This window comes from Uloborus diversus, chromosome 2 (genome assembly GCF_026930045.1).
Source record: "Uloborus diversus isolate 005 chromosome 2, Udiv.v.3.1, whole genome shotgun sequence".
NCBI classification, from domain to species: domain Eukaryota; kingdom Metazoa; phylum Arthropoda; class Arachnida; order Araneae; family Uloboridae; genus Uloborus; species Uloborus diversus.
This window is the reverse complement of record NC_072732.1, coordinates 154,766,977-154,786,065: the sequence shown is the minus strand read 5'-3', so window position 1 is coordinate 154,786,065 and position 19,089 is coordinate 154,766,977. Positions and strand designations below refer to the sequence as shown.

At 33.0% G+C, this 19,089-nt stretch overlaps 1 protein-coding gene across 1 annotated transcript in view; it reads right to left on the bottom strand.

The window, feature by feature from the left end:
• The window catches only part of LOC129217437 (cytosolic carboxypeptidase-like protein 5), an 84,978-nt gene extending 66,467 nt beyond the window's left edge, over nt 1-18,511 (bottom strand). Inside the window, exon 1 of the mRNA XM_054851734.1 lies at nt 18,150-18,511. Coding sequence (XP_054707709.1) covers nt 18,150-18,511 — 362 coding nt within the window. The remainder of the gene's footprint in view (nt 1-18,149) is intronic.
• Between the last annotated feature and the right edge of the window lie 578 nt (nt 18,512-19,089).

The window sequence follows — 19,089 nt, the reverse complement described above, 5'->3', positions numbered from 1 at the left end:
CGGATTAATGGGTAAATGGCCAGAAAGTAGAGGTGGAGCTGAATGTTGACAGAAAGCGAAAGAAAGCTGGACAATTACCTGGTGACTAATCTAGGGAAATTTGTTAAGGGCAACACATTGTGGGCAACAAGAAGTGGCAGGTGCAAGTGATGGCATATGCATGATTTCTGTGTACGTAGTCACTGTTTAGTAAATGGTTTATCTCCTACTTTGAACTGCCTGACATTCTTTGAATAGAGGGCATTGAAAAGTATCCATTGTATAGTCTATCTTCTCTAGTCCTGCTTTCAATATGGCGGTTTAAACAGTTATTTTAACATGCTGAGTATATAGTTTCCGTGGAAAATCAATGGCGGTTGGCGGACAGTGAGGTGGCGGTTTAATGAGGGAATTAGTACTACATTCCAATACGAAATGGTTTTTTTTCAGTCTTTCTTGGCGAACTAAGAGGGTGGCGGTTTTTCGGGGGGCGGTTTAACGAGGTTCGACTGTAGTTCATTCTAAATTCTGACAGTTTTTCTCTTTTTTAGTGATAAGATTTCATCAACCTTTAATTAAAAAAATTATAATACATAAATTTTTATATTTCAATCTCTCATTTTACGATTTATGTTTAAAAAAGAAAATTCTCACCTTTTGATACCACCCAAAAATTTTTTGCAAAATGCGCAATTACTAGGGGATTTACCCTGCTTTCGGATGAATACCCAAAAAACTATTTACCTTCCCACCCAACATCACTAATTGCGTGTATTAAAAATAGTTTGAATAAATCTTCATCACGAAGTACCGGGGAGCAAATGCAAATGAGCAAGGCAACAGAAAACAATATTTTGATTTTTTTTTTGCTTACTAATGTGAAAACTTTTTCTATATTTGCCACGTTATCACATAAACAACAATAAAATTAATAAATAACATCACAGTCTTAATAATTTCTTAGTTTATTCTTCCAAACATCCCTCATGTTTCCTTTTTTTTTTTAATTTTGGATATGACTAACCTAGATTGTGATTTTGAAATTCTGAAGTTCATCATAAAATTGCTTATATTTCTCCAATTATGACATTGAAAAGAAAGATTCTTTGTTTCACAACATGTTTCTTTTATAATTTCATCAAGTCTTTCAATAAAAAATATTATAAACTGTGTAATACATATGTATGTGTCAGTTTTACCAATTATTTTATATTTAGATTTTAAAAAATATCCCTTTCACTTTTTGCATTTTTTTGTAAAATACCCTGTTTTTGGGTATTTATCCAGGCCTTGGGTAAATACCCGGGTAAATACCCAAAAAATATTTACATACCCGCTGGGTATTTACCCGATCCACATCACTAGTTATGCATGATATGTGTATGCGATCGTAACTTAATCTTAATATATAAAAATCAATGTCCTGAGATAATATATATACATATATATATACATATATATATATATCAACGCACAGCCGAAACTGCTGAAGCTTCAGACTTGAAATTTGGCAGGCATGTCTGCATGATTACGAAAGTAACCACTAAGAAAGGATTTTTCGAAATCTCAATTAGTTCGGGAGAAATTAATTAAAACCTCTTAATTTCTGAGAAATTAAAACCTGTCATTGAATTCAAATCCCTTATTTTCGAAGGCTTTCCTCCATTCAAATCATTATTCAGTACTTCATCTCAACTTTTGGTCGATAGCGAACTATAAATTTGATATTGTTTTTGTTTCTCACGTGGTTCTTCGAGGCTTTTCTCAAGTCAAATCATAATGTTTCTGTCTATTGCTTTCATTTCTTCAAAACTAGAAACGAAGTTTTTAAGAACATCATCACAGGCGAACTATCCTTTTGAATTTAGAAGAGTACAGTTTCCTGTTAAAGTTTGCTTTGCAATAACCATTAATAAATCACAAGGACAGACATTAAAAGTAGCAGGGACCAATTTAAGAGAAGACTTTTTTTCACATGGCCAATGTTATGTAGCTTTCTCCAAAGTCAGTTCATCAAGCAGCTTAATAATTTTAGCACCAGGAAAAAAAAAACTAAAAATGTTGTATACAAAGAAGTTCTTGCTTAAACATAGGTATATCAATAAAATGTGGATGGCCTGTGTTTGCAAAGATAATCAATACTTTAAAAGGATCGTTAATAACAGTTAAAGATCGGTTAAGGACAAAGGCATATATGTAAGGAGTTCAGGGTCCCCGGGATCCTCCCCAAATTAGAAAAAGTTATAGGTAATAAGTAATTATTATAGGGGATTTTCGAAACTAGGTGCACCAAGCACTGTTAACCCCTGCTAATTCCATTACCCGAGCAATGCCGGGTACGGGAATGCTAGTATGTCATAATATGAAAATTTTTGAAGCTTGAGGGCAACTATGTGTCTAAAAAAATTTTTGAGATTATACAGCCTGTATGGAGTATATCCTATGGGAACACCACTGATTATTCCCCATATGATTTCTTTTCAGGCTGGAAAAATAATTTTTTCACCGTTGGTTTGCAGTTCTCAATGTAATTTGACAAACAATTGAACTAGCCACTTTATATCCGATCTCTTGCGCAGGTAAAATACATTCTGTTCTGGCACACCAAAAATCTTACTGTGGCACACCAGTGTGCCGAGGCACACTGGTTGAGAAGAACTGCTCTGTAGGATAGTTTAACCTTTTGGGGACGGGCGGTACACCTGTCGTACCGTTAGCCTTTTTTCCGTAGAGGGGTTTCCGTAGAAGGGTTGAAATCTTCGTTTCTACCCTTTGGAGACAGGGATTTTCCCAAGATTTCATACCCCCTCGATTGGGAGATTACAGCTTTGTGTTTGAACCGCGACGTCGTGTAACTTCAGTGCTTGCTTATCTGTAGTTTAGGGTTACTGCTTCTTTCGTGTTACAGCCTACTTTTTGGCCGCAATTGCTCTCCAAAGTTGGATAAAAAATTAATGGTTTATTTTAGTATCAAAGTTTTCTCTGTTTCTTCCATTCCAGAATAAATTCAATGTGCTGCTAGAAAAAAAAAACATTTCTTATCTCATATTATGTAATATTTATTTCAAAAAACTCAGCATATTAATTTGTTACAAAACTTGTTTTTATATATGCTCTGATTTTGGAATTTGAGGAATTCTTGAAGGATGTATAAATACACAGTGATAAAATAGTTCATTTTATTGTAAATCCAAAACCCGAGAGTACAATATTTTTTTTTCTTTCAATAACGTCATTTTCTTTCTTTCTTTTTGTTTTTTTGTTTTTTTCTGTTTTGTTTTGCATGAGCAGACATTTTTGACTTTTTACAAATTTTTCTCATAAGGTAACATTGAAATTTTAAATTTTACAGCCCAACTTTTTTTGAGGAATAATTTTCAGGAGTTTCAAAGAATATACAAGCAAAATATATTACTATATTAACCAGAAATTTGACTTTTTTTATGAATAAATAATTAATCTTGAACACCGAACCTCTTTGTCCTTCTATTAGCACAAGAAATTTAAATTACTTGCAATTGCATTAACGAATGGTATATTCTCGAAACAGATTTGCCATCATAAGAATCTTAATTTTGTGAAGCTTTAATGCTTATCACTTGCTGTAAAGATTTCAGATTGTCTATAATATTCCTATTTCCTACGAGCTAAAAAACTTCATGTCCCAAAACTTTTCTGTTTCCCGATTTCCAAATGAAGAAATGAAAGTAGATATCAAGTTAACTGCTTAAATATTATATTGATATATTCATTATGTGAGAATAAGCATGATCCATGCTATAATCCTTTAATCGAACTCAGATACTAAAAATATTCCAGTTTCACCTTATCCCAAACCGCCCCCTGATAAAACGTATTTAATGCGTATTTTGAAATTTTTTATATTATAATAATTTATTAAGTAAATTACAAACCAGAACGTAACTATAAATTATTGCGTTTAGCATTCTGTTGCTTGTTGGGAAAACCTTAGTCAAAGCAAGAACATGTTTCGTATATATTGTTATTCCGACATATAGTTAAACTACAGTGAAATCCCATTACAAAGAATACCAATACAACGTAATATCCGTTTCAGCAAAATTTTCTGTCCTGAACTACTTGCCATTATATTTCTTGAATTCCGTTACAACGAACAATATTTGCGGTCCCTTGAAGTTCGCTCTAACCATAGTTAACTGTATTTGTAATTTTCGAAAAAAAAAAGCCTTTCTTTACTGAAAGTAAAATTAATGCGAAAGAAAGGTTATTTTAGTTGTTACCTTTGGCGCACACAAGGGAGGGGTCCAGGGATACAAACCCCTCCCATAGGGCTTGCTTTTATCCCCGAATGATAACGATTCTATGTATTTTGTACCTAGAAAAAGTTCCCTGGAAAAGGTAACAATAATTTCAGTTCTAATAAGTGGAAAAATAAAATTATCATGTTAAAATATTTTTAAAAATATTGTGCTCTTTCGTATGACAAAATTCCTATAAGAAGCAGAATGAGAATTATAAAAGAATACACTGTAATAATCATGTTTTTAGTTTTGTAATTATAGATTTATTATTTATGAGATTAATTTTTTATTTATGAGATTGATTTTTTATTTATGAGAAAAGTAAGAGCGTAAATTATTTTGCTTTCCTGTTATGATCTTTTTTAAAAGTATATTTCATTAAATAATGCTAATTATTTATTTAGCAGTTTATTTTTTAGGGTTTTCTGTTCTCGGGAATCGATAAAATCAATTCGATATGTTTGACTGCGTATTGGGGCATGATATGAGAATGGAGGCTTTTGACCTTGGACCCTCTCCTTGCAAAATTCCTGTTTGCGCCACTGGTTGTTACATACCTACGACTGAAACTATCAAACCTAATTTAAAAATTACAAGAAATACGAATAAGTTTGGAGATATGAAAAAAAGAAGATTCCTTTTTATTATTAAAATAATCGAAAATATTTTCAGTGGTTTATTTTTAGTAATTTATGAATGCTCTTTTGCATAAGTTTAAACGGAATAACTTCACAGCTTTATGTTTACCCTTTTTGTTCTACTCTCACTCTACTCAATTTCTTTTCAAAAGTATATACTTGTGATACCATTTTTCCCATATCACTTTTAAAATATGACTTATATTTGACGAAACTATAAACACTAAAACAGCAAATGGGTTTACTTAATACCTAATTTTCTGTATAAGGAGGAAACAGCACTTTTGTTTTTAGACAAATACTAGTTCTTAATTAAATTTCCAATTCAAATTTCATTTAAGAGTTCATCAATAAGGGGTCACAAAGGTCACCTCCAAAACTCGTTTCTGCTTCAGGAAATTTTATTTGACTCGTAATATTTCGAGACAATATTACAATGTTGAAATAACATTTACATTTCTTAAATAATGCCTAGTGTCTTTTCATATTAGACCTAGGTATGTACTCATGCGCGCACTCCCCCCCCCCCCCCATCGATCATTCAGTTAAATTAAAAGTTTCATCCAGTAAGTGAAAATTTCCAATTTCATCGTCCCAAAATTGTAGGTTCGGGGTGCCACTGTTTAAAATTTTATCATTACTTTGTGGGTTTAATATAGTCTTATGCTAAAACTGTATAGACTTCTTCTTCTTTTTGTTAAAAATAATAAATTTTAAAGCATTAATCTTTTTGAATTGTGAAATAACAATAACGTTCATTTTAATTGTATTTGTCTGTCCAGTTAAAAATTGACTCGATGTATTTTATAAGTTGTATTTATCGCTAGCGATGTTGCGCAAAAGCGCAAATAGAAAAAGTTTTAAACATTAAATATATATTAAACAGTGGTGGATACAGAAATAACTTTTGGAGGGGGCCCAGAAATTGAAAAGTGCACCCCCCCCCCTCTGCACACAGTGCTTCATACCAAAGCTTTCATGATTTTATTTTTAAAAGTTTCTTTTAGGATCACTTAAGGCCTTTTCATCAACTTTTAGATACATAAATACAGTCGGACCTCCATATATCGAAGTAGCAAATTGTCAGAAAAAAATTCGATATATAGCATAGGCGGCTCGTACGAGGGGGCAAGGGGGGCAATTGCCCTCTCACTTTCAACAGTAAAGGGACTTTGCCCCTCCACTTTTCTAAGTTCAAAACTAAAGGTCAACTGGAAAATGATTGATGATCTATACACGTGGTTAAAGAAAGAACTGACTTAATAAGTGCCTTTTTTATGCTTTTTTCATGTTATTATTCCGTAAAAATTTAAATGGAACTGATTTTGGTGGGAGAAAATCTTCTTTGGCCACTCGCTTTTTGAGTCCGTTTCTCGAATTTTTGGAAGAGGGTCAATTCATCAATAATGACGTGAAAAATCAATTGGCTAATTTTTTTTCTTCAAAAGAAGAAAAAAAATTAGTTTTCAGGGTGTGTCGCCCACCAAACCTGCCTCACCCCCCACTTTTTTGGGGCACCAGCCGCCTATGATATATAGAAATTTCGATATATAGAAACAATCTTATTTTATCGTACAAATCTCCTAAAGCACTAAAATTAAAGCTAATTTTCGTGTTATGAAACCTAATTTTCTAATTTATACGAGCATCGGATTAAATAAAAGTTGATAATTAAAAAAATAACAAAAATTATATTTTTGCGCCGTCGTACATCTTCATTCTTCAGTAATTAACTTGATTCGCAACATTAGGGTTGTTTCGTTTTGTCAGTGTAATCGACAGAAAAGTAAAAAATCAATCTACTTAACTTGAATGATTTTTACTGAAGCTAAAATGACTAGGAATGATAATCAACAGACAAAAGGAATAACTTGAAACTGATTTTACAGTGTTACTAGTTACAACTTAGATTTGAAATAAACTTGAGGGAATTTAAGAACTCCAGAACGGAACAACGACCTATATACACAGCCCTCAACCCCAGATTCCTTATGAGTTTCGCAGCAACCTTTAGTGAACATAATTTTCTCCCCTAATTTTCATGAGAGAAACAGCCTGAAGTTGAATCAAAAACTATGAAAGTCTCGAAATTTTTTTCGATATATAGAGATTTTTTCGATATATAGAAACAATTTTTCTATGTAATGAACATAGAAATTTGCTGGGATTTCAATATATAGAAAATTTTGATATGTGGAAGTTCGATATATGGAGGTTCGACTGTATTATGCAATAATGTGCTTTGAATGTAGATTAAAAATATCTTTAACATTTCAAGCGAATTAAATACTTAGCCCAATATAATATTGCTGAGAAGCTATAAAATGAATGGTTTTAATTAGGAACATTGTCATAATGATTATAACACGAGGGCAAGGTTAATTAACCCATAGCTCATTTGAGTTTCTATAAATTAGTTTATATTTTAATTGTAAAATAATCTGAAATTAAGAAAATCATAGTTTCATAACACACAAGTTTTATTGAAGAATTGAGAAACTCAAGCCTAAATCTACGTACCAGCAGGCTCCACAGCACTAAGGGGCCCACGGCCCAAGAAACCAAAAAAATAAATGAAAGGACTCAATCATGAAAGGACTTAATAAATCAAAATACTTATACTCAAGTTTTAATTTAGTTGAAAATATTTTTTAACATTTCAGTAAAAATTTGAGGAAAATGAGAAACTAAACGCATATTCTGCATCTCGCCATTGAAATTACAAGATTGTTTGACTCTCGGGGAGTGGGGAACAATCTAAAGTTATGAAAGACTTGTTTCATTGCTGATATAATTTATAAATAAAATTAGTTTTCAAAAAATAAGGATTAAAATCTCTGGCCTCTGACTCCAATATTACTTCTATAGCAAACAAAAATGCTTTTATTCAAAATATGCTGTGTGTGTTTTGTGTCCTTTTTAAAAAACTAAATATAATTATGCATTAAGAAGTCAATTAAAAATAATGAGTGAAATTGGTAAATTTATTTATTCTTTGGGGGGGGGGGCACGGGACCCCTGTGCCCTCCTAAAATCCGCTACTGAAGAATGTTCACTTTTATTACAAAGGAACTGTAGGTTTTCTGAACCATTGCCGAACAGGGACCCCGCGCTCTCTAGGGGCTATTCCGAAAATTCCTCAGCTGTCGGCGACGAGGCCCACAGAGCTCCACAGGGACTAGCTAGCCACTCATCTAAATACAAGAATACAAATAGCTGTGTCCTTTTTCACTCATTCAAGAAATAGATGAAAGGTACCTTCTCCATACGCACAAAGCAGGGATCTCGAATTCTTGTCTGATAAAGAGGAAAGATAGCATAGGATAAAGTGCATTTTCGACAAGTAAAGGAAATGTAGAGACGTACCGAGTAGCACTTTGGCCAAGTAGCCGAGTACCGAGTACTCGGCCTTTCATTACTCGGTTGAGTTACCAAGTACTCGGCCTTTCACTACTCAGCCGAGTTACCAAGCACCAATTATACAAATACAAAAGTGACGACCAGCAACAGGCTCTGGGCCCAGCTAGACTGGTCCTAGTCAATTTACAATCCCCAGTGAAGATCAATGGCCCTCTTAAAACTGTCTACTCCTTTGCTCATTACCACCTCTTCCGGTAAGCTGCTCCAAGGTTCCACTACCCTGCTAAAATAATAATTTTTCCTAATATCCATGTTAGCCTGAGATTTAAATAGCTTAAAATAATGACCCCTTGTCCTGTTTTCAGTGCTAAACTTTAGCCCCGTAACATCTTTCGTTTTAATAAATTTAAACAACTGAATCATGTCCCCTCGGTCTCTTCTTTGCTCAAGACTGTACATTTTTAGCCTTCTAAGCCTGGAATCATAATCTAAGTGGGAAAGTCCACTTATTAGCCTTGTAGCCCGCCTTTGAACCCTTTCCAATACATTAATGTCTTTCTTAAGATAAGGAGACCAAAACTGAACAGCATACTCCCAATGGGGTCTTACCAAACTTCTATATAAGGGCAGAAGAACTTCTTTAGATTTATTTGAAATAGATCTATTGATAAACCCAAGCATCTTATTGGCTTTGTTGCTAGCAATGCTGCACTGTTGGCTAAACTTTAAATCCTGACTTATTAAGACCCCCAGATCAGTAACTTTCTCTGCCTGACTAATGACTGAACCTTGCAAATAATAACTTGTACACTTATTTCCATGCCCTAAATGTAGCACTTGACATTTCCCAACATTAACAGCCATACCCCATTTATCAGCCCACTCCCTAATATGATCTAGATCCTCTTGCAGCTGATTCGATTGTTCTTCATTTTCTACAGTCCCCATAACTTTGACATCATCAGCAAAACAATTCATGTTCCCAGAAATATTTTTGTGAATATCGTTCATAAAGACAATGAACAAAACAGGCCCTAACACTGATCCTTGAGGAACCCCGCTTAAGACCTCACTCCAATTAGAATAATTTCCCCTTACAACTACTCTTTGTTTCCTTCCGGTCAGCCAATTTTTTACCCAAATGAAAGTTTTCCCTCCTATTCCTATATCAGTAAATTTGCTAAGTAGAGCAACATGCGGTACCTTATCGAAAGCTTTTTGAAAATCAATGTAAACAACATCTACAGGATTCTTATTGTCCAAAGCCATGGTAACTTTGTCATAGAAATGTAATAAATTAGTTGCACAAGATTTAACTTTCCTGAAACCGTACTGAAAACTAGTCAATAGATTATTAGTCTCTAGAAAATTTACTATCTTAATTTTCATCAATGTTTCAAAAATTTTAAGTTAAAGTTAGTTTAAAGTTTTAGTTTAAAGTTAGACTCACAGGTCTATAATTTCCCACACTCCCTTTAGACCCTTTCTTGAAGAGCGGTGTAATGCTAGCCAGCTTCCAGTCCTCTGGCACTGTCCCCGAATTATAAGCATTGAAAATGTTTGCGATTACATCTGCTAATTCCTCTGCACATTCAACTAAAATTTTCGGATAAATATTATCTGGCCCCGGAGCCTTAGTCTCTTTAATTTTTTTCAAATGAAGTAAAACGTCATCCCTGGAAAATACAAAGTCCTCAAGCTGTACTAAAGCTTGTGTCTTGTTGGCGTCAACTGTTGAGATACAGTTATCGTTAAAAACACTCGAAAAAAAGTTATTAAGAACATTAGCAATATCACTATCGTCCTGAATTAAAATTCCGTGCTCATCAACCAGTGGCCCAATATGACTATTTCGAACTTTCCCCGAATTAGCGTATGCAAAAAACCTCTTGGGATTCCTGTTTATGTTATCTGCCAGTCTTTGCTCCAACTCTCTTTTCTGAATCCGTACCAAATACTTAAATTTACGCCTTGCCTTACAATATTGGAGCCTATCTGCACTGTGACCTGTTTCTCTAAACCTATGAAAAGCAGCTTGCTTGTAATTTAGAGCATCTTTAGTTTCCCTGGAGAACCACATTGGCCAAATTTTAGTGTTGACACCCTTTCTCCTAAAAGGAACATGATCCCTAACCGTATTCGCTAGATTTTCCTTAAACTCTGCCCACTGAAGATTCACATCGCTATTGTCCAATCCAGAAGAAAAAACTGCTTTCAAACTCTGCCGAAGTGCCACAAAGTCAGTATTTCTGAAATTGGGCACAAACCTAAAATTCTCTACTTTGTGCATATCAAATTTAATCCCAAACCTAATCCTGTTGTGGTCACTATCTCCAATGTGTTCCCCTACACATAACCCCTGAACAGAGCCTTCCATGTCGCAGAAAACTAGATCTAAAATCGCGTCCTGTCGAGTACCCTGAGTTATAATTTGATCTAAGAAACAGTCACCAATTACTTTCAAGAATTCCTCTTCTCTGCTATTACTATGGTAAAAATTATTCCAATCAATTCCTGGAAAATTAAAATCTCCCATTATGATGACTGACCCCTTGCTAGAAATGTCACTAATAATACTAAACATCTGTTCGTCTTGACCTTGGCTTAAGTTGGGTGGCCTATAAATATTCCCCAAACGAAGTTTTTTGCCCTTATTACTAATCAACTCCAGCCAAATCATATCAATCTCATTAGGTTTATCATTAATTAACAATTCATTGCAAATTAAAGTGTCTCTGACATAAAATAAAACCCCACCACCTCTTTTACCAACTCTATCTTGTCTAAACAAATTATACCCAGCAATAAATAATAAATCATCATCACTTTCGGTAGCCCATGTCTCGGTAACTCCAATAATATCCAACCTCTCGTCTATAATTATGCTTTTCAATTCTTCCATCTTGTTCCTAATACTACGAGCATTTGTATAAAAAACCTTAAGTAAGCCCATCTTACTTTTATTTAATGCTGCACGATTGTTTGAATCCCAAGTGTTAAAATCTTTTCTCTTATTAGCCACCCTATTTCCGTTTCTACTAAAATCCCGATAGTTAGTACCCTTTCGAATTCTGCTCCTTAAACCATGCCCCCCATTCCAACTTAGTTTTTTGATTCTGAAGCCTCTAAAACCAAACCACTAACCATTTTGACCCCTGTAGAGCTCAGATGTAGGCCATCCCTAGCAATCAAATCTCATTTACATTTACTCCACACATCAATAAACCTGATACTACGCTTAACGCAAATTTCCTTGAGTACCAGGTTCATACACCTAGCCTGTTGGTTTAACCAACTCCTATGCACTCCATACCTGGGAAGCAAACCAACCACTTGGACATTTGCCGAACAGTTGGTTGCTTTGTCCAACAGGGAATCCCATTCCTTTGTAAACTCATCATTGTTACTATGGCCTACATCGTTAGTTCCCACCCACAAAGTAACTACATCCTCTTTATTAAATACCCCCTTCTTTTCAGCAACCCTATTTACATCTCTCACCCGAGCCCCTGGCAAACAACATCTAGCCACCTTACGTTTAACTCTGCCTATTGAGTTTCCCACCTCACGCACCATTGAATCTCCCAAAATTATACTCTTTGTTTCCCAGTCAGTCGCCTCAGCAATAACTTTCCCCTTTACCTCTGGAATTTTCCCACTATCTAACACACAGCTAATTCCCACATCCTTTTTACTAACTTCCTCCTTTAATTCTGGAATATTCCCACTATCTAACACACAGCTAATGCCAACCTCCTTTTTGCTAACTTCCCCCTTTCCCTCTGGAGTGTTTACCCCATCTACACGCCTACAGCCTAATGCTAACTCACCCTCCAAAGTAAGCATCCTAACTCTGATTTCTGAGAGTTCAACACAATTTGTGCAAATGAAATCTCCTGAATGTTTTAAGAAGAACCACCGACACACATGTGATGAATTTTGAACTTATTGGAATAGTAGTGTAGACCTCCTTGTTCATATAATAGTTTTTAAAACTAAATTCCTGCTGAATGTTAATTACGTATTATTTTTAAAAAAAAAGTTTATGTCAAAAATTTAAAAAAAAAATATTTTTAAAATTAAAAATAAATAAATAAAAGGTATGATTAATCAAGTAGGAATTAAAACAAATTATACCAATCTATTATAGTTCTAGTCTGCCAAACTCAAATAATTTTTAAAAACAAAAAAAAACAAATATGCAGGAACGCTGCAGACACGTGTTTCTGCGTTACAAGGAACATCTTTTTCAGTGCATAAAATGTGAGCTAAAGAATGTACCTAAAGACATTCGACAAAAAAAATCCGACTTTTGTCGGATGCCTTTAAATCCACGAGCTCTCATTTTGTGTATTGAAAAAGGAATTCTTTGTAATGCCAAAACACATGTCTGCACTGTGTTTTTAACGTTGTTTTATTTCCTTTTATTTTTTAAGCAAAAGTATTTTTATATTTCTTATAACTAATTTTTGGTTGTAGCAAAAATCCATTTTTAATTTCAAAATTCCATATTTTCTATACTTACCTTTTTTGAACAATTTTTAATACATAAGTTTTATTAACTTTGAGGACATTAAAATAAAGATTGATTCCATTGAAGCATCATAAACATCATTATTCTCAAAATTTAAATTTGACTGTTAAATTTGAATTGTAAATGATTTCAGAATATTATATATATGCTTGCGCTTTTTTATAAATTTTAATATTTGTCTTGGACAATATTCAATTTTTTGCAACTACTCGGCATTGGCCAAGTATCTGATCAAAATTTGGCCGAGTAGGCCGAGTACCGAGTAGTTACCAAGTACTCGGTACGTCTCTAAGGAAATCGATCAAAGAAAACCTGAAATAATATAATTTAAGAGGCAACTTTCGTGATACTGGTCAGCTATCGGCAAAAAGTTTCATTAATGCTAAAAAAAAATTTAAAAGGTATTTTTAAAAAATGCAATACAGTAGATGTATGTTTTACACAGGTTTATTTTACACGGATTTGATTTTGAACTTAAGATTTGGCACCTTTATTTTACGTGGATGAGTTTTGATTTTATGCGGATGCAGCACTGAAAACATATAAAATTTTCCCCTCTTTCATATACTAACTCCTGAAATTACAGATATTATAAAATGAACTGCATTTTGGAGTGCTGATAAGCGACCTTGGGCCACGGAAGCATTTTTTGCAGTTGGTTCCAGAGCTCTTTCCAGAAATAAAATTATTAAACTCACACAATTCAGAGCTCACTGATAGAGAAGAAGCTTTAAGAAGTGACAAAGAAAAACGAAACCAACAAGGATACTGACATCGATGACCCGCAACAAAAGCCTTTCAAATTGAAAATTTTGAGCCATTGCTTTAACAATGTGAAACAATCTTTCTGACTGATTAGTGAAGGAAGACCTCGTTACTGAAATGACCCGAGTGATCACGGATGGGTGAACATCCTACAAAGAACTACAGAGAAAAACAATTAATGACTGCGGAAAGAATCATAACCAAATCTTTTTTATGAAAATTAAGTTAATTCATGTTTTCTATATAAATTCATGTAACGTCCTGCATATGTATCGGAATAAGGACACACTAAGTATTATATATATTTATCTATCACTAGAATGAAGATTTTTTTTTCTATCTATGGAACCTAACCCCTATTTTAACACTACTATCAATTTACGAGGTTTGATTTACTCAGCATTTCTACTGTATGTATTTATAAAATAAGTATAACATGCATGGAAAGTGCCATTCATTATTTAAAATTTAAAGAACTTCAACTTCACAGTAATCCCAATCTAAGTTGCAGAATCAATAAGTGAATTTAAGAAAGTTGAGCAATGAATTTTAAAATTAAAAAAGAAAATTCTCTCTTTATACTTTTTTACACGATTACTTTACAAAGAGAGCAACTTATTTCTAACTGTATAATTATTTCAACATTGAAAAACTTTAGTCAAAGATGACCATAAAAAGGGCAAAAGAAATTGTATAAACAAGTAGTTCCGTCCGAAACTAGACAAGCCTACTTTCCCGTATACCAATATCGACTTTCTAGTTTCTGATCAGTATTCGCAAAAGTAGTTAAAATCACAAATTTTTCCAAACGTAACTTTTTAACATTTTAACCTGATTTCTAGAAATAAAATATGACTCCCTCATCTAAAGAAATAGATGCGTAAAAATAATTAAACGGACAAATAAAGTAGTTGCACCTTTTAAACAAAGCAGCTAATATACTTTTCTCCATCAAGAAAATCTTTAACCGCTTTCAAAAAGAAAAAAAAGAATAAAAAATAATAAACTCATTAAAATAAAGAATTAAAATTCAAAATAAAAAAATTGTTTGCTTTTCCCCTGTTGCCAAAAAGTAATTTATATACTTTCAAAAGAAATTTTTGAAAAAAATGTCAACTGAAAGAAATAGTTTTCAGTTTTCATTATCAAAAAAAAAAAAAAAATCGTCTGCACATATTTTTGTGTAGAAAAATAAAGGATTCTGAATTTCTCCACGACATACTAAACAAATAAATAAAAAATTTAGCGTGAAAATAAAATAAAATCATATTAATAATAATTGTTTCAAATATCAAACCATGGCTGCGGAATCGGAGTCAGAGTTAATCTTATTTTGGAGTAAAAAATCTAGATTCGGGAGTCGAAAGTTTTTAATTCAAAGACTCGGAGTCGGAATTGGTCTTTTTCCCTTAAAGTTCGCAACTCCGCCAGTGTTTGCGGACTCGTAGTCGAAGATTTTAAATTTCCAAGATTCGGATCCACTGTCCTTTTCGCATTCATTGTCGCTATCTGCATTATTTTCTTCGTCTGAATTATTTTCAGACATTATTTTTTTTATTTCTTCTTCTGATAAATATTTTCTCTTTCGAGACATGTTCAAACATTTCAATTAAATGCAAAAAATAAAACTTAACAAAGAAAATATGAACAAAAAAAGTAAAAATCTTTTTTTTCAACTCAGAATTTTTCCCTGCTAAAAAGCACAAGAAACTGTGAAAGTCGTTCAAAAGAAGCAAGAGAGCTCTAACATTGAGAGAAAAGATTTCGAAAATGAATGCCAAACTGTCCCTTGGCGATTTGTTCTCATCAAAGGAGTCATCACTAATCCCCTTACAATGGAGATGCTTTGACCGCCTACCAAAACTTGTTCTAATCCTTCCTTCGTTTGGAGAAAAACGAATGGTACAAGAGTTGTACCTTCCAGTCTCCAAAGGAAAAGAAATCTGTGGTTCATATGCTGTACCGCCCGTCTTCAAAGGAAAATTTCTGCAGGGATAGCCTGGTCTCAAAAGGTTAAGACATGAAGGCCAGCAGCGACTGTAAGGCAGTTGAAAACATAACATGGTGTGAGTTTTTTTTTTTTTTTGATACAGTTGCCGCAATTTTGATATTTTTCAGTCCTATCTCATGAAATTTTCATGTTTTTATGATGTTTTGTTTTTAGTCCTATGAGAGTGGCAGCTGTTTTTCTGTCAATATCAAAATGAGTTATTTGATCATGGGTTTTGATTCTCAAGGGGGCAAAAAGTTTTGACTTTGCAAAAAAGCATTTGCATGTGCCAGCAAAATTGGGGTTGTATTTTTGTTTAGATCGCTGGCATTTTTAGCCAAGGAATCAGCTATTTCACATGAAAACCAGAAAATCATACAAAATAGAAAGGTCACACAGACAAGTTATAGTAGCACCCAGACAAGGTTTAAGCATAAAATATTGCTTCAAAATGAATTATGAAACTTTTATTGTTTATAAATGATGATACATTTGTTTGGCAAATTAATTTACATATTAATAGAGCTTCTAATATTGTCTTATTAAGCTAGTGGATTATTTTAATGGAGCTTTACATTCCTGTATTCCTACATTCTACTCACTTAGAAAATGATTTGATAGTAGGGGATGGATGGGACAGTTCTCACAAAAATATTTCTTATAAATTATTTTCTACTGGTATAACACTGAAAGTTTCAGACATGAAAGTTGAAACATTTTAATATATTTAAAAAATATAAATTTCATGGTAATTATTAAAATGGTCATTTCTGAAGACAATTACAATAGCAGTAAAAATGTCCCATCCCTCCCTCATGTAAGGGAGGGATGGGACATTTTTGGAAGTTAAAATACATATACATATTTTTCAAAAATATTATGAAAAATGACAAAGACAGTATGTCATTTATTTATGTAAGGTTTATCGAACATTGGGAACATCTATTTTATCTAACATTATACTTTAATAAATCAGCATAAAATGAAAAATTTTTGTGCTCGACTAGTTCCACCAACCATCTTTGGTGGGGGCAACTTGGCAATAATGTCTATTTTATCAATCACAGAACTATCTGTTGTTTGTGGAAAGATAAAGTTTCCTTTTTCATTTTTCCTCATAAAGAGTACTTGAAAGGTATCATCATTATCCTTGCTTTCAACTCTTCCAACATAATTGAAATTCTTAGAGTTCTATTATCAGGGCCCGATTTAATTCATAAAATACATTCATCAATTATTTTTATTTATTAGTGTTTTAAAATGTCTAATCAGAAAAACAAAATTAATTAGTCTGAAACTTTAACACGAGTCATTAAAAAGGTACTTATTTTATGGTTTATATTTGAGTAACTGGATGTTATTTTCCAATATAAAATTTCATTTTACAAAAATACACTACATTTTGGTAAACAATATGTTTTTTCTTCGCATAATGTGCTTCATGAGAAAACAACCTGTAATGAAACCACTGTTATACTTCTTACAAGGAAGTACAGCTAACCAATTGATTGAAAGTATATTATATAGTACATAAAAGTAATAATTACATTGATAAATATTACAGGAGTAAGCAAAACTTAGTCATACTACTGTAAACTTTCAATGTAAAGAAATTAGTTTCGAAAAAAATCATAGAAGTTGATAATATTCTTATATATCAAGTTGATAATTTCAATGGCTTTTTATTCTGCAACTCAATTTCAAAACAAGATAGTATGCCAAAAATAAAATATTAAAAAATTTGGACAATCAGTATAATTATTTAGCTGCAGATATTAAAAGGGAAGGATGTCCCATCCCTCCCTAAACCATACTCTCCCATCCCTCCCTTTACACAACATTTCAGTAAAATATCTTGTTACTAGAAGCATGCTACTTTTAGGTTTAACTTAACTATTACTTTATAAAAGCTGTATTATTAGGTGTATAAAACAGCAAAAAGAATTATGTTAACATCAATTAATAAGACTGAAAACTTACCTTGAAAACAAAGTAGTTATTTACTTTTGGTGCTGTAAAATAGCTTTTTTCTGGTATACATTCATAGAACTCTGCAACTAAAATGATTTATAGCAACAAACATGGTTTTATGGTTGCTCCATTTAGTGGAAAAGTCGAAAATCGAAAACAATGTTTATTTTAAGAATAATTGAAGGAGTCCCATCCATCCCAGTGTCCCATCCATCCCTAATTTCCCCTAAGTATGGAAATTTTGAGGCAGTGGGGAATAAAAAAAAATCCCAGCTTTATTCTGGAAAAATTGACTTTTTAAAAATTAAAATGCAGTTCAATAGTAAAGTTTTCTCAAAAAACATAAAAGAATTAATATTTTAACATTAATGCACCCTCCCCCCCCCTTAAAAAAAGCAGGGGTTTTCTTTCTGGTCATTCTTATTTCTAGTTACGCTGCACACATGAGCTTGCGCCCCCACAAGGTTTTGAAATCAATAATCAAATTTTAAATGCCAGCACAATTAAAATTTTTAAAACAAATAGAAACATCTTCTGAGAGTTTTTATTTTTTCCATATTATCCCTTTTCTAATTCTAACGCTTTTACTAGCGTTAAACACTACTTTAAATTTTCAATAAATTACTTACCTAAAAGTCGTCTGAAACGAAGTACCATAACAGTCAGGCCTTGTCCAGACTTTAAACTCTTTTACCGATTGATTAAGTACAGAAACTGATTCGGTAGAAAAAGTTTTCTTTATTTGTGGGCCGAAAGAATGTCGCTTCAAATTATACTTTTTAACATGAACAGGAGATGAGAAAGGCGTTTCGGTACGAGTTGGAGGTCTTCTAGCAAATCTGTAGTTAGATAAAGGCGGCAGACTAGTTTCAGTAATACATCCAGGTATTTTGGTTTCACTATCATCAAACGAATCTACATACTCTACTTTGTCTAAATTTCCTGAATCAAAATCGGATGTGAACAGTAGACCACCACATTCAATTTTCATTCTACGTCAGTAAAACTTTTATCAAATGCAAAAATCTATAATATAACCCATTATCACTAAGGGATATAAAAAACCTAACCATAAGTACGGGGTTTGTTCGATTTAATTTCTGGGCACAAATAAGTGTGCAAAAACATCTCGAAAAACTTTTAAGGACTCAATTACTTTAGTTTTTACTAGTTTACAGAAACTAAAATATTAACTTATTGTGTTTTTAAAACTTCTTTTGTACTCTGTGATATCAAAACTAAATTTTTTCAATATCTGTTTACAAACATTTTACTCGAGTTGAGCTGTCAAAGTTCTCTTCCCTACTTTTTTCTCTCCCCCCCCCCTCACTGACTTCACCTTCTTCTTCTTTGAACTTAAAAAGTAATAAAAAAAATATTTTTCTTTTTCTTTTCGCATTGGTTTACTCTTTACGATTAGAAATAATATAAATAAATCGCGGACAGCCGTTTTGAACAGATTAAGGTAGCGTTCGAAAAGGAGAACAGGTTATCTTTCATATCTCTATGCTAGGGACTCTACTCTACACAACACTACCTTACGGTGATTAACAGAACTACCGAAAAGGG